The 22223-nt window shown below is 41.9% G+C and overlaps 1 protein-coding gene across 1 annotated transcript in view; it reads right to left on the bottom strand.

Moving 5' to 3' along the window:
- Positions 1 to 201: 201 nt before the first annotated feature.
- Positions 202 to 22223, bottom strand: part of STON2 (stonin 2) — a gene marked incomplete at both ends in the record, with an annotated part of 54839 nt that continues 32817 nt past the window's right edge. The window contains 3 exons of the mRNA XM_080345966.1: positions 202 to 285; positions 1368 to 1570; positions 7791 to 9626. Coding sequence (XP_080202092.1) covers positions 202 to 285; positions 1368 to 1570; positions 7791 to 9626 — 2123 coding nt within the window. The remainder of the gene's footprint in view (positions 286 to 1367; positions 1571 to 7790; positions 9627 to 22223) is intronic.

The following is a 22223-nucleotide window of genomic DNA, read 5'->3' as shown; positions in this document are numbered from 1 at the left end:
CCATCAGTCTGCTCCAAACAAACCACTGGCAAGCTGCTTCTCAGAGTATGGATCATCACAAGGAGAAATAATACTCTTCAGAGCATTATTTCGAAAGTAGTACTCCATACTTCCCAACGAAAAATACCAAAACCCTGCAAGTCCTTTCTTACACGTTGTTAATTTGACCACCCCTCTTGGGACTTGCAGACTGAGCTTCATTCACTGTGTAGCACATTCATTGACATTTGCAGTATCTTCTCCTTTCAGATCCTCATTCAAGCTTTTTTTCTGCTCTATTTCAACCTAGCAGAGGAAAAAGAGAGAGAACATTTGTCATGAGAAAGCAAACCAAAAGATTCAAAAATCTTCCATAGTAGTGATTTGTGTCCTGCCCAGGTGAAGAAACTCTCAGTAAACTGAGAGGGTTGTGAAGAGAAATAGACTGATGATGGAAAGCTGGATTTGATTTACTAGAAGTGTTTTCAGTCTAATCTGAACAGTTTTATGATTCAACAGTGTCATGACATCATTTCCAGAAGAGATAATGTCATTCAGAGAATGCATCTCACATGATTTTACATTATCATCCCCAGCTGTACTCTGAATCCAAACCCAGAACCAAATCTGCAGAGGATAGGTGGCTTCTGAAGTGACAGCAGAAGACCAGCCTCACTTTTAAACTCTGCAAAGACTGATGTATAAAACAAAGAGATTAATTTACAAAATGCACATCTACATTTGTGTTCTAAATTTCAACACCTCCGAAAACTCAGGAAAAATCCAATGTTTAATTCCTAAAAGGGATATTTAGGAAGATCAAATACCATCTCCAGGGAATTTAGGAGACTACTAAAATGTAATTACAATGACCATTACAAATATTTGCCATGAGAATCTTCTCAGTTTGTCTCATCACTGCTCTTAAAGAAAGCAGGTAGGATGCCAATTTCTCTGCTGAGTGATCAGCTAACGTGCAAATTTTGGGATACTGAGATTCTTGGCAGGTATATACAAACTGTATTTTCCCATCTGCTCCTCTCCTTGGGGCAGGCAGAAATATTTAAGCACAGAAATAATGTGATCCTTTTGTCTGCTTTAGCACTGCCACTGTAGCTGCTGTGCAAAACTCCCTGTCCACTCTTACCATATCAGCTAATCCCCAGTAGCTGGCTGTGTGCATGCTCTTCCACAAAGCAACTGCAAGCAAGTTTATTCCGTCTTTGCTGAGGGATAATCCATGGCTTGTTTGCCATGAATCAATGCACAGAGCCTGGCATGTGTCGAACTCCCACCTCATCTGCCTGTTTTTTTATCATCTGCCCACACTTTTCAAGACAATGAAGCATGCAAAGTAACCATGGTGATTGGCACATCCTAATTTTTACCTTGTAACTGTAGTGTGCTGAATAGTTGACCCACTTCCTCACATCGGTCTTGTCCTCAACAGAGATGGAACGAATGGTGGCTTTGGACGCAGAAGTAGTGGGCATGTCAAATTCCACATCTACATAGCGGACAAAACTGGAAGGCACTTCCCGGTCAGAGCCAAGCTCCAGGTGACAGAAGAAGCAGTGAGGATGCCCAGAAGCTGGGAAAAGAGAGCAAACAGACATGAAAGTTGTATTAGATGGATCAAAAAAGGCATTGAGGAGGAAGCAACATCACAAAACTGGGAGATACCCAGAATCTGCCTGGGTGAACTAGTCTGTAGGAAGTGACAGTATCTTACCTGTTTTAATACCACCAGAGTTTCCAGAGTAATTAAACAAAATAAACTGCAAAAAGGAATGTCATTCACTTTGGTTTGCTTTTAGTGGGTGAAAATATAAGACGTAAATCAAGCACTACAGGGTAAAAGTTATTTCCCCTCTTCCAATTCCCTCAGTGTATGTAACAGACTAAGTACATTGTAGCACATCCTTCCGAAACATCATGTATTGATAGTAAGAGTAAAGGTGGCATTTGGCAGATAGTTCACATTTATTTGAAATTGTTATCCCCATTTTTAGCAAAATAAAATATACTGGATAATGGTAAATAATTTTTCTGGTTTCAAAAAGCATATTTGTGCACAGCTCAGAAATAACTGTTTATTCCTTGCTCTAACTCATGACAAGGTGGCTAGTTATTAAGGATGGCAAAGTGAGGAAGTAATCATGTTCAGCTCTGTTATCTGTAAGTGATAACCTTTGTTGTTATTTTTTCCTCTTTGTTTTGCTGGACAGGAGCGATATTTAAAAATTAAAGTAGGGACTGTTGGGCAGTCTAGGCTGGTTTTATTTCTGACTGCTGCCAACTCCCTAAGCTCTTCAGCAAGTCATTTAAGGTCTGTGCCTCAGTTTCTCTACCTGCAAAATAAGGATGAGAGCCTTCAAAGCCACCATGGGTTTCTGACTGAGGGGATCCTATTATGTAAGTATGTGTAAATGAAAGAAATGTATTAACAAATGAAAGGGATCTTTGTCTGCCACTGTTACAGGCTTTAGGATTTCTGACTACTTGTTCATTGGGCAAGTCCTTCTCCACACAGCTCAGCAAGGCGTCCAGGACAGAGATGAGGAAGGAGGAAGGCAGGAGGAGTGAAGAGAACTGGGCAGCTAAAGCCCAGCAGCTCTCCCTGGGAGGAAGAGGGAAACACAGCCTGTGCAGGATTTGCAAGCCTGGGAGTTGCAAATGAAGTAATTCCTCATCCAGGGCTTAGGTCAAAAGCCAACCTTGTTGAGCTGAAGCTTGAAAAGCAAGATGTGGGATTTTGACGTATTACTTGTCCCAACAGGATGAAGCTGAGCACTCTCTAGAGGGCTTAGGCATTGCAACATCCCAATGCACCTCTGCAACAGAGTTGGAAAAAAGTATCAACCTGGTGTTAGTCTGGTTAAAAATTCATCTAGAGTCAGCCTCGTAATTCCAAACAGCCTAATCAGAGTTTCCTCACAACTGGAAGGCTTATAAACTTATGTCTGTGCGAAAAATCCAACAAGAGGCTATGCAGTTCAGCAGAGACTGCAGAGATACGCAGCACCACAGCCAAATTGTGAATGAGTGGCTGCAGTATCAAGCAGATATAAAAGATCAAGTTCTGCAAGCGTTAAAACACATCACTTGCTTTTCATCAGCATGAATTATCCCAACCAGAGTGCTGACTTAGTTCCCCTGGTTCTAGAGTGAGCTGGGCCCTGTCTTGGCCAACGCTTCCTGGCTTTTCATACCTGGAGTACGCTCTTCTTCTCTATAAAAAGCAATGGCATACAATAGACCTTCAGGATGATCCCACTGACCACGTGCTTGCAGGGAGATCGCTGTGCCCTGCAGCACCACAGCACTTTTACTTCTGCCCAGTCCTTGAGCTTGGCCATGGTGGGCACACCTGTGGCAGCAATGCACCTCAGCCTCTGCCCTGGGACACTAAGGTGCTGCTGGCACCTGCCTGGCTATCTCTGCACTCTGGTACTGCCTTACATAGGTGCCTAAAAAATGAGTCACTCCTGGCTCATAAGTCCCATGTTCAGCACTCGGTACTGGCAGCCAACTCCCAGTCTCAGGCTCCCCATCCATTCGTATCTCTTTCCTCACTCTGTACCAGTCTCAGCAGACTCATTACTGTAATCCTTCCTGCTCATCAGCTTTGCTGTGCTTTTCCTCTCCCCTAGTTTTGCTCTCTCCTTCAGGCTGCCTGGGTTGCAGGAGGCCCCACAGCAGCCCTGGAGCAGGCAACCCTGTGCTCTGGCATAAGCCCCATTCACAGCTAGAAAACGTCCAGCTCATGCCGCTGCACTCAGGAGCCAGCGTGTGCTCAGTTGATTTTTGGGATGGACACATGAGGGTGTTTAACTGGGCTTGAGCACACCTCATGACAGCAGGTTCTTCGAAGAGCTGAGCTACTAAACTTTTCATAATTTCAGGTGGACACATGTAACGAGCAGTTGCTCTTCTAACACACTTGAATGTTGGTAGATATTCACCTTGAAAAACAAAGAAACAAACCAAAACAAGCAAAAAAAAAAAGGAATTAAAAAATGCAATGCAAATAACAAACCGTTTTTTCAATAATTTAATTTCTTCTCGTAGAAGAAAAGACTATGCACAACACTTGAAAAAATATGGAAGTTATTAATTTAAGCCAGCTCAGCATGGTAGGCAGCCAAGTGAAATTATTAGGAAAGCAACTTCCCCACTGAAGCTATAGCAAAACTACCGAGCACGTCAGTATTCATTAGTGCCTCAAGCGTGAGGCACACAAGGCACAACTTCTATAGATTTTCTGTTTGTTCAAGAGGCTCATCCAGTGCTTTTTCTCTAATGGCCAGGTACACTTTTCTAGTAAAATCTGGAAGAAATCAACACACTGCTTTTGTTTTGCACCTCTTGCTTCCCTGAGCTACTAATATTTCATTCTGAAAATCAAGGATCTGATAATTAACATACACGCATGGATTACTGTGATTAGAGGGAATCTGTTCCAAATTACTCTGATGTCTCAACATATTTTGATTAAATGATTTAATTTACTTCAGAAAGTATATCAGGCAGCATGCCTGGGACACACAGCCAACCGAGACCAAAGTTCAAATATCCAGATCCAAGGCTCTGCTTAGAGGCTGCATCCCTGCTTCGCTGGAAGAGCTTTTTCCCACGATCTAAAACTGAGTGGATGTTTTCCTAATATTCTGCTGGTGGATTAAAAAACCAAACGTGGAGCCCAGCCAGCTGCAACTGAAGCTCTGCAGAGCATGTAAATAGGCTTTATCAACTGCCTTGATCATATTAATTGTGAATATGAGAAGGGCAATAAAGTCGAACCAGCTATTTTGGAAAGGATTTCAGCAATGTGCTAAGTAGAATCCAGTTCATAGCTTTTTTTTAGGTCAAATAATAGGGTACACATAGTCCTTCATTTGTCATATGCTTTTCGATGTCCAGTCATCAGCAGATGCTTTGGCTACAAAATAATACAGACAGTGCTGATAACATGTTCCTATAGTAAGAGTGCAAAGGGTCTCATCCCGTTAGAAAGCATGAAGAGAAAACACTTGGATAAGACAGTGAAGCTGCTGAAATAATTGTTCACAATTCAGGTGCTAGGGCAGTACAACCTGGATGCAAGCCGTGAGCTCTGGGAGGGACAGGCTCTCCTCCTCCCCTGCGCCTGCAGGGCCAACCACGGGCAGGGCTGATGGTCTCATATCCCTCATGCAGAGCCTGCAGCAGTCTGCACTCAGGGAATGGAGCGAAGCACATCAGGTCCAAGTGACTACCTGGAGACCATGGAGCTCCTGGGATCGCATTTGCAAGGGACCGATGTGTCAGAGCACAAAGGGTCTCATAGTGTGTGCCTGCACATGTGCTCCTTTGATAAGCACACGGGTCTGGCAGATGGGCATGTGTGCTGGAGGGAACCATGCAGTGCACGTGCCCCAGGTCATGCGGACATCTTGTGTGGCCTCTGGAGGCACAGTGGAGCTGGAGACTGTGGCCACCCACAGCATTTCCCCCCAGCTGCAGTGCAATGCACCCACCACCTCCCTCCTGCTCTGGAGTCCCAGGCACCAGAACAGCTCATTAGCAGAGCAGATATTTACAGAGGACCCAGAGTGCTCTTAGGGGTGAGCTGCAAATGCCACAGTAAGAGAGCATGAAGGAAGAGTCAAGGGAATATTTTTATACTTAGTGCTTGAGAACTGCATCATTTATATGGACTATGGCAAATAGGAGGAGGTGAGTTATTATATGGCCTTCTTAGATTTGGCTGGTGGACCACGTGCACTTCTGACCACATGCTACTGATATGTGGTCTGCTCCCAACCCTGTGCGTGCTTGGCTGTATCCAGCAGCATGTGGTCAGAAGTGCACGTGGTCCACCAGTCAAATCTAAGAAGGAGTGGGAATCAACACTTTTGAGTACCATTTATATCCCTCTTTGTTTGCCGTATACTTTGAATAAGAAAAAACATGGGATGAGTACTGTCAAGGTATGTATTAATAAATAGTCTCTGAGAGGCAAGGGCAGATTTAAACTACACTTGGCCTGCTCTATCATCACTTTGGGATTCCCTCCCTCCCACATATCTCATGTGTCCTGGCCAAGACAGAGCTTGCAAGGCCCTTCCTTTCCCTGAATTAACATCTGACCTGACCGGAGGGGTGAGGACACTCTCTTCCTCTCAGGATGTAAACAAATCATAACTGCCCTGTGTTCTGCACAGTGACACTGATGGATAGATGCTCTGTGGCAGGGCTCCAACAGCAGTGCCAAGTCTGTGATGCATTTCCCCTTGACACAGGGTATATATAATAAAGTCTCACACTAGCAGAGATAAGATCAAGGAAATAAGAGACATAGATCAACATGTCCCTCAAATAGTGATGGATAAGGGAGTATCACCTCTCAGGAGGCAGTAGAAGCATGAGTTCTGCCTCTTCTCCTGGTCTGCTACCAGCATGTTCTGCGATTACTGTAAAGTCTAGGGGCTTTTATTTCCCCAGCAGTAATGTCTATAAGCTATACTGAGATCTTCGGAGAGAAGATGCCACAGAAGGCCCAGTTTCACAGCATCTCATTCACAGCTCATGCAGATGGCATAGTGAGATTTTCCTAACAACCATGTTATTGCTCATAAACAGCCTGAGGTTGATTTTTCACTGTGATGTTTCTTTTGAGTTCCCAAGCTCTCTCTTCTTATGTCCCACATCATAGAAAATGCAGAGCCTTCACTTTTGTCAGTGATACCCCTCCAAATTCGTAACCTATGGTGTAAGCTGGCATCCCTGGGCTGAAATGTGATCCAAAAGATTAAAAGACTGGGATCACTGTCTTCCTGACACAACAGCTTAAACTCAGGAAAAACATAGGTCCTTAGAAAGTGCCCAGTCTGGTACAACACTGAACTTTCCTTCAGGGAACACTGAACACAAAAACCCTCCCAGTCACTCAGCTGCATTACTACAGCATTAATACTGAAAAGTCCATCTCATTTGTAAAAAGCTAATCTAGATCAGAGAAATCAAGAAGTAGAATTCACTATGAATAAAAATAAACCCAAGTTGTCTAGATTTATTGCACACTATGGATGAAAAGCAGGAAGTGGAATGACTGGCAACAATGGCCAAAGGGAACAGTGGCTTGCCCATATTATTTGAATGTTTAATTACGAACATGTTACTAGAAACAGAAAGACTTGTGGATTTTATTTTTTATGTCTCTCTTCAGGTTTAAGCTGTATTTACCTGCCTGCACTGATTACAGAAACATAGCCACAAACTGGTGTTTGGAATTTTTTTTTTTCTTTTTCTGGTTGACATCTTACACTCCCCATTCAAGATACTTTATAGGTGTTAGCTGTGGTATGCACACTGAAATTTATAGCACTGGCCCAGTCTGCTTAGCAATGTATGGAAAAGAAAGCACATGGGCTGGAACTACAACAGTTTATCTGGTCCCGTCATTCAGCCCCATGGCATAGTATCTTGCCTTTGCAAGTTACCTGAAAAGGCCCTGCTTCCACTAACACTGCTAAGCACACAGAGATGTGTGATGCCCAAGTCCCATAGTGTACTTATGGAAGCAGAGACAGAAGGCATATTTTTGCATCTGGAAAGCTTAAATCGTTTTTTATCACTAACAATGTTTGTAGGATACAGAAAACTACTGCAATGAAGGGTCAGATAAATCCTTCATGCAACTAACTCATGTCTTTTGGTATACTACAGAGGATGATTTATCCCTCATCATGTATTCCCAGTATTTCCTATCTTTCAAAATACCTAACTCCTTTTAATTTACTCCTGCAGAGATGGTATGCACCACTCACCTGAGTTTTTGTCAGGCAGTCGGTTTATCCTCCATACAATGGAATTAAAGGCATGCTCATATTTGGCAGTTCCCAAAGTTACTCTCATTACTGGCTCAGAACCAGACACACTGGTTGATCCAAAAGTGGCCCCCTTGTTCACCTTGGCTTTCAAAGATTTCTCCCCCAGGACACTCTCCCTGCGGAAGTTCTTCACCCACTCGCTAGGCACTGGGTATCGGATCATCACATTTTCACATGGGACCTGAGTTAAAGGGTCACGGTTGGATGAGAACCCAGTGGACATCATCAGCCAGCTCTGCACCTCCACCTCAGCACCATTGATGCTGGCAGCTGTCCTCAGAGTAAAAGGCAACGTTTTCTCAGCAAAGACAGTTCTGAATCGCATAAGTTCAAACCGGCAGGCATCCAAGGGGTTGAACAGGATAATACGGGAGTTATTAAACATATCCTCATCCACACACGAATGGAACCGACAGCTGTATAATTTAATCCACTTAGTGGTAGTAGTGGGCATAATATCCTGCCTTGCAACTATCTCATTCCCTTTGATCAGGATATCATTAAGGCCCAGTCTGCATTCCGCCAGGCCAGAAAGGAAGCTGAGAACATAGATATGGGTCAGCACACTGTGCTGGAGAATCACACTGTCTCCTTTGGCCAAGATGCCATGAAACTCATCCCTGACGTCAACCGTGATTTCTTCTTCTTGATAGTTTAATCCCACTGTGCTCAGATCTGTTGATGAGGCTGGCAAGTTCATCAGTGTATCTTGCACAGCACTGATGAAGCTGAGGAAGTCTTCATAGTCTGTAGTCCCAAGCTTGATAATTTGCTCTCTCTCTGCTGTATGGGCAATGGCTGGCTTAGGCTGATACTTCTTTTTCTCCTTGTAGGTTGTGCGGTCCAACCGTACACTGTGTATCCTTCCATTCTCATCGTAGTTCTGGAGTTTACGCTCTGAAATCTCATGATTGATTTCAAGTTTGAATTCCCGGAAAGGTTTCTCCAGTCCTTTCTCATAAAAAAGCTGTATATATCCACTGTCAGTCAGCTTGACGTATATTGGTCCCCAGTGCCTGGATGACATAATATTCTTCTTCTCTGGGATCCTGAGCATCATTGGCCATCCATCCTTTGGCTGAGCTGGTGCCAGGTTAAATAAGGCTGCATCCAGATCATACGGCATCATGGGGTCATCATCAGGCAAAGTAGGGCTGCTCACACAATCTGGGTCTCCAATCTGGAGTTGCTTGAGCTGCTCTACAGCATCTGTGTGAGTTACACTTTTGTTTGCCTCAAGAAAATTGATGGTATCAGGTTCTTGATGGAGAATAATGAGAGAGTCTCTTTGGCTTTTGCCTGGAGCACTCGAGACAGAAGAACTTTTGGAACGCCTGTCTCGTTCCTCAAAGAATGAGCTGAATGGATTGATGGGTGAGGGCTGGACATCTCGCAGAGATTCATCCAGGAAGGGGTTAGTAGCACTCCATGGTGGCATTTCAACAGAAGGCAACTTGGTTAAGGAGGAGAGATCTAGCTTTTGAATTTTGGAGAGGTCCCCCAGTGTGCTTTTAGGACGTTCTCTTTTCTTGAAGGATGTAGTGAGGTTAAAATTAACATCTGGAGTCTGTGTTTCAGCAGGTGGGGTGTCTATTTTCAAAGGAGAATGGTTCTGTGGTGAAAAGCTGACTTCATTGTCATCAAAAGTCACCCAGCTGGGAAAGCGAACTGTGGTTGGCATAGATGAATGCCCATTCATGGAGGTGTTGTTCAGCTGCCAGTTGACAGCCTCCATATCTATCTCTTCATCTTCCTGGAGAGATGATGAATTATCTTTAAAAAAAGAAGGGAAGAAGGAAATTTCAGCTAATTGTTCTGAAGTTACCCAGTTCTCTCCATCAAAAGAAAACCATAATCTGCACAATAGTTTGCATGCTCAAGAAAGACCTATTAATAAGCTGGGCAGGAAAGACAGTCAAAAGACATGGCTAAAGTGCTGAAGTCTGACAAGAATTAATGAAGAAATAGAAAGCTGAAGACAGAAAAGGAATGCAGGAAGAAATACAAAAGGAATTACAGCAATGATGGCATTGCTCTCATTCCAACATAATGACCTAAAAAAAATCTATCCCATATGTTGTAGTGATCTTTCAAAAATTCCCTCTCTAAACTTTCAGGCTGCATTTCTTCTCTCCACTTATCTTCTGTCATTTACCTGTTTTGTTCCCTCTACTCTTGTTTTCATTTTTTCCCTTTCTGTCCCCATACCCTTTGCTCTAGAGAAGAATCCAGTAGGGAAAGTGAATGAACATTGAGGAAGAGCATTTCTCCGCTCTATCCTCACATACTTGTCTGTGCATTCGCTGTTATCACAAAAGCACATGGAAGTCTGGCGAATCTGCCATAAAAGGTGCCAAGGTGGCATTTTTGCCCAGCATGTGTTCAGCAAAGGGACTCTTCGGCTCACCAAGTAGGAAAGAGTCTGCCAGACCCTGGTTGTCTCTGTAAAATATCTCAGAGAAGCTGCAATCTAGGGACGTACATTAGGACAAGGAAAAATGTTTTTTTGAACTTGTATTGTGGAAGCCGTCGTCATCCTCTGTGAGGACATGGCTCCTTTGACGGCTATTTTCCTAGTCTCAGGCTCTGCCAAGACACTTCCCCGACGCCTGCACCATACAGTGCTATTTCCATCCCAGCTCTTTCTGGAGGAGATAGCTGGCAGTGCTAATAAGGTGTTTTCCAAAATGAGCATAAATTCCCAGAGTTCAGAAATTAAAGGGTTTTCCTCCCATTTTCTTCCCACTGGGCTAATGAATCAGAGTGCTCCTAAAAATAAGCAGCCAGCAAGAAATTATACTCCGCGGCTGCACCACGGGTTTGCTCTACGTACAATACAGTAGTGCTGGCACTTGTGCCTTTTGCTTCTGATAGATATACAGATCACATGTTTTACAGAAGTCACTGTTCATCAGTATAAGCAGAAAAGTGAGTGTAAAATGCAGCACATTGGTATGGTTGTACACCTGTAATTTGAGCATATTTTACAATATTAACAACAGCAACAACAACAAACTATTTAAGTCATTATTTCAATTGCCACCAGTTCCCAAAAGAAGATTATGTTGATTTCCATTCTGCTTCAACCATAATAGACAATTTGAATTTTTATTTCAGTTATCATTTAGAATATGATATAGAGAATATTCATGTTAGCCAAAGTCCTGCCATTAGCTTATTATAATGTCTTGGGTAACTTGATTTTCTGGGCCTCTCACCCCAGCTGAACAGGAGTCCACTCACCCATTTGATCTAAGGACAAAACATATCATGCAAATTCTAAGGGGTATTATAATGGAGAATTATCTATAAGCAGAATGATACCAATCTGTTTTTCAAGCCAGAATAATAACAAAGCAATAAAAAGACCAGATAGTGTAAAAAGTGTATTTGAGAAGAAGTGGCACTACCTCAATTTCTCAGATTTTCTTCTCTATGCTGCCATTTCACTCCCAGCTTTGCACAATGCCTCTCTGTAGTTTCCTGCTACTGGTTGCACCACTGGGCACAGTGGTGAGTCCTTTATCTATTAAGTTTTACTACAAGACTATAAATAGATTTGTGGGGATAAGAACCAAAAAGCCAACTGATTATCATCCACAACCACACCTTAAGTGAGAAACTAATAAAAAAAAACCATCAAGAATAATCCGGCATTATTCTAATCCTCAGGTCCACACCAATACCTCCTATGTTCTTAAGAGTGGACAACCTCTTCCCTGCCTGCAATTATAATTTTCCCCTTTCCTGAATCTTGAATTCCAGAAACCAAATGTGATCCGACAAATAAATATTAACACTTCTGATAAGTTTAAGAAAGGCAGATGAGAAGACCACCTTGAGAGTCCATTTGAAAACCACACAGAAATCACCTGAAAAAAATAATTTCTAAACTGAACAAGTTTTATAAAATTAATTGCTTTTTTAAATCCAGATTCCCAGAAATACTGCAGAAGCACTAAGAGAAGATGGTTTCATATATGTAATAATTTGTGTAATTTTATTTTCTAGAAAAAAAAAATAATCAATGAACTCTTACTTGATTTGTGGAAGTGTCAAATCTGGGAAGTGAAATAATCTTTCTTTCCCAAACTGAAATCAAAAGTACATTCTTCTGTTGACAAATAATCCTATAGTTTGGTTTACACATATTTGACAAATACAGAGATGGTTCTAGAAAAGACAGGTTTTTAGCTTTGTCTGTAAGAGAATGACTAATAGCAGGGAAGATAAAAAGAACAATATGCTAATGCAGCTAAGCATCCAAAGAAAGTTCCTGAAATCTAGATGAAATAGTGTGCGTATCCCAAGAGAAATACTGGAACCTCTCCCGCAAAGGCAAATACAACATGGCGAAAAATCTTGACACCACTAGAGGATGGCTTGGGCAATTCAGATTTTTCCCTTCTTGACTTTTGATGAGTTCCTAAATATGGGTGACAAAGTTTAAAATGCGAATGTCCTTCAATTTGGCAGCATCCCAGTTGGTCTGGGAGCAGACACTTAAGAAACCAATTCCCCAGATTAATGTTTTATTTTCATAACTGTTTTCAAAATTCCTTCCTACAAAATAAGACGAGAGCTTGCTGATGGGATGCAGTCTTCAACCTAGAGGGACTCCTGACTGAGAAAGACTAGATCTGCATAAAAAAAGGAATAAGTGATCAAACAAAACACTGGCTTTGTCCTTCTTGACCATGTGACTTTGCTTTCCTAAGCAAATTACTTTGATAGGTGTCTACTTTGCAAGTTTAAAATTTTTTATTGCCTGACCTTGCCAGATTCCAACCTGACAGGTTGCTCCAGCCAGCTACAAACACAAGAGCAGATTTACCAAGGAGGCGAAGGGGACAGCAGCTCTGTCTCAGTGACAGCAGCAACATGTGAGCACTGGGGCAAGCAGTCTCAGGATGCCCACGCAGCTGTGCACCTCTGCATTTATTTCACCATGGAAGTGGTGCCTGCAACCAGCACTGGCCATACCTTACTACATACTTGCCTGAACATCATTACCAAGCCATTAAATAACTTGGAATCTTAAGTCCCCAGAGAACAATAAAACGCCAACCTGCACTGTAAGATTTTTTTTCAGCTGTAAGCCTCTTAATGTTTCATTGGCTTTGGAAGTGTTCAGTAACAAAATGGTTAATCATTTCAGTATGATAAACTGAAAACAGCATTGTTATAATGGATGTGGAGCATCTCACTGTGACTGGCCTCTTGTGACCCACTACAAGGAAAGGCACCTTTGGTTCTCTCTATTGTAACATCTTTACATTTTTCTATTTAAACTATTTTGGCCAAAACCCCCAGGTAGCAGCATGCTACTTATGCCCGGGGGAAGGCAGCCATCCAGCTGCAAACAGATCATGACCAAAACTGTGCCAAGGAAGTAGTAAGAAGACCTGCAAGTGTTACACACCTTTCAAAAAGAAAAGCAAATAACGACTCTAAGAAATGGATCTGAGCAAAAGCCTGGATTTTCAGCTTTCTGAGTACTTGTCTATTTTGCCTCTTGAGAGAAACTACCTCAGAGCTTCATGGCATGACTGTTTCTGTTACCTGAAGATATTAATTTAAATTTAATTCAGATAGCTCTACTTTACACTTTAGTCGCTAGTACAGGCATATCCTTAACATGGTCACACCTTCCCACGGAGTACTTGCTTCCTTGCTGCAGCCAACACCAGTTTCTCAGACAACATATGCATTGCTAAGCTTTCTGTTGACATAGCTGGATCTATTCTAGGGCTCTTGCTGGGAAAGTAATCTACATAAACTCCACCAGACATTGATATACAGGCAGGTAGTACTTCAGACTTGGCCTTTAAAGATCAGCCAGGTTGAGAGGACGCCAGGTACAAAACCTGTGGTAGCTCTCTATAAGCAATGATGGAAAAGCTGACAGACAAAATCTGGAAGAAATCATGGTCTAGGCTGTTGTGCAGTTACCTCTCCATGACAAAGGTTATACTTTCACATACTTTCTGTGACATCCATATCTGGTAATTTCCTTGCATTCCTTTTCCATCCAAGTCACAACTGTGTCTGTACACTTTTTTTTGGGCTGTCATGTTTCTGATTCTCCCAAGACAGACTGTGTAATTTAAAATAAATTTAACATGAGTGGGCTATTGCCCTGAAGTGATACAACTGGACTCCTATCTCCAGCCTTGCCACTGACCTGCTACGTGGCTCTGGGAAAATGCTTCATTACTATCACATCATAGCTTCTGGTTCTCTTTCCACTTTTTGTAATTGTTGACTATTAGAGTGTTAAATGGGGAATGGTTATTGTTCCTCTGCGCTGCAGTACCCAGCACATTTCTAGGACTCTCACAGAACACAGAGGATGTGTGTAAATGTCACAGAGTTGGATATAAACCTATGAACTGCTTCAATGAATATTTGTTGTATCTATCCACTTGTAAAGAGTTTCAAGCTTGGTATAAGCTATGATGCCAGACCTGTTTTTGTAAGCTTTCCTGTTTACCGCAACTCTGTTAATGGTGGAAGGTCAAATCTGTTACTGCTGCAGACATCAGCACAACTTTCTCTAGCTCAACAAAGCTGCAGCGGAAAAGTGCCAAGGAATCTGCAGGAATCTCAAAGCACAGAAAATTTCTTGTCAATGGGAAGTTACTGCCTGCTTATTTTGCACAGAGGATATCCCTCTGATGATAACTGTTACTACCTCCATGTGTTTCCTGGGTACCTATGCTATGAATCAGCGTATGGTAACATTATAGGAGTACCTACAAATGTACTCTCCCAACCTGCAGGACACTTTCTTCCTGGAAAACTCCAAACCTCTTGATCACCAACACCAGACAGGCTGGAACACAGGTTTGTAAGCATTCCTGCAGATTGTGAGTGTCTCTGCAAGATGTGATGTGTGGAAGAGATGACTGCTCACACAGTCCTTGCCTTCTAGCCCTGCTGCTGAACATACCACATTCAAACATTTAACAGTAATCTAGTTCTTCAGCGTGTAGAACTGTTTATACAAAAGTTATGTTTAACTTCATACTTTATGGCACAACTAAGAAACATTTCAAAATCATCACAGACCAAGTAACCAGCAGGAGAATGTGTAAGATTAAAGACTGAAGTCACAGACCTGATCTCTATGGTTCCCTTTCTTACTCCTCCTCCCACTTGACATGCTTCTCAGATCACGTTGAATGGATTAATCCTTAGCTAACTTTTCAGTTCATCATACTCTGTCACATTCTATCACTACATCTCTTTGAAGTTGGGAGTCTAAATTTAGGCCATGTAAATCAGTGGCCTGATTAAACTTAATGTAGTTTCATCCTGCATCTGCAGTACTACGTAGTTTGTTCCTAGCAGTGGGTTAATCACTACTTAAATGTGATGCCTGTTGCTTGGGTAACCATTGCAAATTCATCACAAGTCCCCAAAGAAGTTTAATCGTCAAAAGAAGTTAAATCATCTGAAGTTACAAAGAAGTCATATCACAGAGCTTCCAGCTCCATTTAAAACACGAGTTTAATCTGTGTTCAATTAATTTATCTATCCCCATGAGTGTCTATAAGAACTGCTATATTTCATTTTAAATGTAACCCATCATGCAGATACTAAATTGAAGATGAAATAAAAACAAATGATGACTCAGCCTCTCACAGCTAGATTGCAGCTGCTCTCATATTGCAAGAAAACTGTTGAAAAGGACTGTTCTCCATGTATTATCTTAAAGAACCCTATAAGTTTTTTGTTGACTACATTTGTTGATGTTTTGACATTTTCTTATTATTCCATACCTACACAAATGTATGTATTTATGGGAAGGAAAGACTACTGCATTTTGTGCTTATGGTGCTTCATTACCCTGAATTATTTGCCCCGTGTCTCCATCCTTCATGCTGCCTCTTGCTGCTTGGAGAAGGGAGAGAACATCTTCCCAACAACCAGGCTTGACCCAACCATTAAGAAATAGAGCTCAGACTACCTGTAAGAACGGTGGTAGTTGCAGCTGGAAGTCTCACTGCAACCAGCTATGTATGATAATATTTGAGTGCCTTTTTCTGTCCCATGTGTTTTCCTCTCCTCTGTTTATCTTCATTCAACTGGAGAAACTAATTAAACAAAGACTGAAATTCGATCAGAGCCCTGTCATTATTCCTTGATTAAAGAAAATGTTGAAGATAATAAAATCAGTTTGCAACTTAGAACTTTACTGCATGATTTAATTGAAAAATACTCAATATTTTTATTGTGTTATGTTTATTGAGTAGCTAAAACTCTGGCTCCTGTTGTCAGTAAAGAAGAAAAGAAGAAGGCTACTTTAAAAACAAATTGAAGCAAATACATTTTGTTCTTGTAACACACTTTAAAAAAGTGGAGTTATTCTCTTATGTGTTAAACAATGGTAGTGAATGGGTCTCAAAACTACTACAGAAAAGAAGGCTTTTTGATTTAAACCCATCTGACAGTCTCAGATCTATGAAGCACTTGTTTTTTCCTGAAGATCAGCTCATGTATTTCCACTAGCTGGCCAGAAGGGGGTACATTCAGACTGATGTAATTAGAAAAAGTCTTCAAGATTTTTACAAGTTTTAGACAAGACTATGCCTGTTTAAAGAATTCACAATATATACGTGACATAATACTGTTGTTTTGTAACGTGGTGGTGTGCGCCCCCCGCCTAAGCAACAGCCACAGGGGTGGTCGCTTCAGCTGGACTTTGGGGAGACGGATGCCCACACAGTAGCCAAGGGCAGGGACCTAGACTTCTTGCTGGTATGCAAATATGACTATAAATCAATCACCTTATTCCTTAAGCAGTGGACAGCCCAGAGCTCGTTGAGCTCTCCTGCTCTGCAGCAGGCTGCACAACAGCATCTCCGCTTAGGGTGGGATGGCTCTCAAGGTTACACCTGCTGTAGGGATCCTTCACTCTGCAACACTCAGAGATTCTTTGCTGCAATACATCCTCAGTAAGTGGCTAAGGGCTTGTTAAACTTTGTGAGCTTTGCTAAGGTTATAGCTTAGACTGACTGTGCTTGTATAATCCTTTAGACATGAACCATTGACCAAGTGTGGGACAAGGACTGGATCCAGCTGCACCTCCACTCCGCTCAGTAAGAGTTTAGAAAGCAAAGGATTCTGCTCTGAATCTTGTGACTCCCTCGTGGAGGGCCTCCCCAGTGTGTCTGACTTACCCTGTCCTCTATGCAGTAAATAATCAAATGTACCTTGCCATCGGATCTTGCATTTACCATTGAACTTTGTTAAGTCACTGGTTTATATAAAAATATATTGTTGCTTCTCTCTTGTGACTGAAGTGCATCACTCCATCACATATACCTCAGAAATTTTAGCCAAGTTGTGAACAGGTTTCATATGAGTGGTGGAGAAAGCATTAAAATCTGCTTGTTTTTCCTTAGAACTCATTTCTATTAAACAAACATAATATACTCATGAAGTAAACATCTTAGCAACTAAGCATACCTACATGATTCAGTACAAAGCAACTTCATTTCCATGCCTGAAGACACAGCATAGATAAAACTGACATATTTTTACCACTATGTCATCTAGCTTTGTTCTCAGCAAGGTGTGCTCAGTCCAGAGGTTACTGAGTCTACGAGCACACCCCAGTCTTAGTCATTATTACTACCACTGGAGCAGTTAAGGTCCAAGTTTGGCCAGGCTGGACAAAGCCTGTGCGTGAGGGGATGGAGCAGAACCAGGAAACACAAAGCTGAACCTGTTCCAGCAGAGGGGATCAATAAGAGAATGACTGGTTCCTTGGAGAAGAATGAATCCTACTGCTTCATCTTTCGTCCAAAAGGAAAACAAGGAGCAAATGAGAACAATGGAACACACACACATGTCATTTTTCAAAAGCAGTTCCTTTCAAAGTACGTTGTCAAAGACAAACAAAATCAGTTTGCCTCTGAATGTACTTTGGACTTCTATCCACAGAGCTCTGCTTCCCTCTCTGATATTAATAATTAGTACATACAGCATATCCTTCAATAGTGGAACTGCCACTGAGACGAAACCATGGAGCTTATGAAGAAATAGTCTGAGAGTGAACAAGGTCTGCCAGCCCAGGACATTTCAGGAAGTTAATGATATTTGGCAAGCAGAATAAATCTGTAGCCAAGCCTACAAAGGCAAAGATGATGACACTTCATCTTGGAGGACCTGATACTAACATCCACTGAGCAAACTCTGTTTTGCAAAGAGCAGTTACACAAATCTCTCATACACAGACAATACGCTACTTCATTATGCCATAATTTTACAAGGAATATATGATGGACTGGTAACAAAATACAGAGGTTTGCAGACCTCTTAAGTTTTGCCTTCAGTGCTTGAGACAGTACCATGTGAAATAAGCCTGACATTTGCAGTGCCAGACCACAGGTGGAAATGTGCCAGCTACCGGATCCTCTCAGAATTTGGGGTCCCATTAAGCAGCGTAACCTTTCACTGCAAAGCAACACACTGTGGTCTCATGCATCAAGTTATGGATCCAAAGACAGCTGCAGTATTGAATAAGCATGAGGGTCTGACTCTGTTGAATGAATGCAAGAACGCAAGAAATGTTCTCATAATAACAGGAAAAATTGAAGGTAGGAGACCATCACGTGTATGAGATCTCTGAAACATCCTGGTTTTGCTATTGCCAGCCCATCAGTTCAGAAACTGTACTGATAGTGACCAGAAATGGTAATACCAGCTGATGACAACTTCGTAGTTGGCACAAAGTAACTGGGTGATCTCTAATTCCTAGCTGGGCAGATCCTGCGTGACTGGAGCCAACAACACTCCAACTATCTGCTCAGTCTTGCGCTGATTCGGTAGCAAAAAAGGACAAGTCAGTACACAGGCATGTTGAATAAGACTGTACCAGTGTTCAGTTCACTGCTTACAAAAATAAACACTGATGTCCATCTCTGCACATCATTTACAAAGAAGCAAAACAAGGTATATCAGGGAAAGAAGGAATGTGTTTTGCTTGATGACCGACCAAAAAAAAGGTACAAAATTAAAATGTATATTGATAGACAAATATTTAAATCTATCTACTGCACAGAAAAAAGTGATGGGGATGGAGGAGAAAAAAACAGGTATTTGTCATTTTACATCATCAAAATGCACTATTGCTAACACTTGTGGCTCCCCACAACATTTAAAAATAGTAGCACTAACTTCCTCATTCCTGCACCCAAGGCATTTCCCAGGATCAAGTTTTATATCATATCAAGTCAGCAGCTCACATCCTGTCTGCCAGACTTGTCTGCATATCTACGGTTATCCAGGCAAGAGGTAATCTCGTATTTATACACCACCTTTATCCTGAGCAATATCAAAACGATTTACAAGTTATGCCACTGCTGTTATTTCAAAAAACCTAAAGACCTATTTCCCAATTTCTAATGTAAGGCTCTGTGGAAATTTCAGCTACATATTTTAATAATTTAGTTAGCCGATTAACTGTAAAGACAGATTTGTTCCATAGACAACACAGCTGATACATATTTATATATATATTGGAACAGTTAACACTTTTGCCTGAAGCTTATGCTAATATTTTTTTTCTCTCCTGTAACTTGTCATGCAAAAATTTTCTGTTTAAAGTGCAGAGAAGACCTTGTAACTATGAGAGGGCAGCCAGTTTGGCTAGTTCTTCTTGACTCAAAGCATGTGGGAGCTCCCGGCCTCAACCAAGTTTTATGAATTAACAGATGAGGTGCTCAATGCAAAGGTGAGAAGAGCTATAGCAAAGCCATGTGTAGGCAAAGTTCTTTTTTTTCCCCAGTTCCTGAAGGGATTTTTGACACATAACACAAAGGGCTGAAGGAGACTAGCTGCAAATAGTGTGAGGAAACAGAAAGGACAGCCTGATCTCTGTGTAATGCCTGACCCATGTAGATGTGGCTGAGGATGCACCTGTCAAAGCAACACCCCCACCTTCAACAAATAATGCTAATTACAGGTGCTTGACAAGCAGCATGATGCAAAGGATATGACATAGGAATGAGCTGCAAAAGGCTTAGGTGCTAATCTGAACTATGTGATTGTCTAAGTGACCTTCAGCCAGCAGTTAATGCCCTCTGCTCTGCAAGCTTTCTCTCTGTAACAAAGCAAAAATACTGATGTAATGGAAAGTGTTAATGGAGTTTGATGAGTAGGCTATCATAAGTCATGTGAAAGCTTGTGGGCTTTCTAGGGACCACGAAGGATAAATGGAATAAACAAGGGAGCTCCTGGGGAATAAAATAATTGGAGACAGTAGAAGCTGTGGCCTTTGGCTGAGCAAAATTTAACTCATGAGTGCCAAGGAATTTCCTTGTGCACTGGTTGCTTGCAAGCCGATATATCTGGATGAAAACAAATAGAAACGTGAAGAAACTGCAGTAAACAGCCAAGACTGGATGCTTAAATACAGGACTGGTTGTGAACTGCAAGGATGAATGCTGAGCATTTGCTTCTTACCGTTTGTTCCTCCCATACACTGAAAAACAGAGCACTGTCCACATCATTTAGAAACAAGAAGGATTACATCAAAAATACTAGAGGTAAACCAGAAAGGCCTCTAGTACCAGAGTCAGCAATACTCTTGCCTGAGATCTCAGTGTGACAAATACTGATTTTTCCAAAGACAGCAAGGGCATGGCATGGTTCCCTCTGCCAAGACTGATCTAATATTAATTGGGGGCAAAACTGATGATAGATAGAAAGAATATATCTTCCCAGCTTTCAATGGAAACTACAATATGAATTAATGATTTAAAATGCAGTTATTTTTAATGCACCAGCCTTGCACAATGTTGGAATACTAAAACTTATGATCTGGGAGACATGTTCTTACACAAAATCAGAATACAGAAAATATCCCTATTATTTTGTTAAAAAACCCAAAGTATTTCATGTCTGATTTTCCTTCAAATAAATTGCATGGACTGGGACAAATAAAGGCCTGAGACATCAAGATCAAGCAGTAAGGTGGGCTGGGGAACATTTATAAAATGGAAAGAGACTTGGGAGTTTTTCCAGGAGTCTAAGGTGAGCATGGGGTTGCTCCTCACCCTGGGACTGTACGGATGTGAAGACTACATATACTATTTTAAACTGTGCACCTGAAAGACCTAAATATTTGCTTAGGTAGAAACAGGGGTGATAAAAGCAGGTTGCTCAGAGATTCCAAACAAAAATTTTCACCAAGTGAAAATATTTAGAGAAGCCCACTAGTTTCCAAACAGTTGTCAAGACCCTGGAAAGCAAAGTCTTGCTGCAGTAAGATACTGAAACATGCTTGTTCCTAACTTCACCCTCCTTTACAGTGACACTTCAAGACTCTTCTCAGTTTTTGCCATCCAGGAAAACTACATTGATGTTACAAGGGCTGTCTTGGAGAGTGTTTCTAAAAGCCCAGCTGTATCTGCAGAGCTTGTGCCTGCCCTGCCAGTCTGACTAGCACAACTACACTATCAACAACTTCAGCCAACTTCACAAACTAATGGAGCTGACCCAACTCACCCTTCATATGCACATAACAAAAGGTTTCCCAAAGATAGTGGAAGACAGAAAACTTGTCAACTGCTCTTGCCTTCTGCCCCAGACTGAGTGTTGTTAACATCCCATGGTTCTATCAGCACCTCATCTCCAACCTCAAGGCAGCTGCTGACCAGCCCACAAGGCTGTTATGAGGGAATGGCTTGTTTTACAACGTATTGCTCTGATTAATGAGGCCATTCCCCACTTTCCACACTCATCTGTTCCAGGTCTGGGACTCCCTTAGCACAGCCTTTTCCTTTGGCCCAGGCTCCCACCATAAAAGCCCAGCTGTTGTGCTGCTACCCACAATTACAGGAAATCAACAGAACCAAATACTGGGCTGTTATCTTCCTTATGTCATTTGGAGTTCTGTTTTTCTTTTTTTTGTATATGTGTGTGGAGCCACTATGGTACATGGGATTATTCAGGGTCATTCCACAGAAGCAGCCAAACAGAAATGATCCAAGAAGCTGTTTCTTCCTCTCTCCCTCAGGCCATGCTGGTATGGTTACAGCGAGCAGAAAGGCTTGGGACTCACTGTTAAATGGGAGAGTTTGACCAAAAGAGACCCACGTGTGAAGAATGGAAAGAAGTAGCCCATGATGTTATCACAGCACTCTGTGGTGAGAAGTGAAGAAGAAACCCCATGTTTCCTTCCTCTCTGCACGAACTGTAACTTCCCATCTTCCCATCTCTAGCAGGCACCTTCCCTCCCTGCTACGGCTCTGCTCAGGGGCAAAAACACAGGGCCCACATTCCCTTATGCTTGTCCTGCAAAACTTCTCAGCCACGCTAACTCAGTTCTTCCTGTTAAGTCTCAGCTCTCCAGAACTG

The sequence above is a fragment of the Nesoenas mayeri genome, assembly GCF_963082525.1.
Source record: "Nesoenas mayeri genome assembly, chromosome: 5".
Lineage (NCBI taxonomy): Eukaryota > Metazoa > Chordata > Aves > Columbiformes > Columbidae > Nesoenas > Nesoenas mayeri.
Note: the sequence above shows the minus strand (reverse complement) of the source record. Positions and strands in the feature narration are given on the sequence as shown.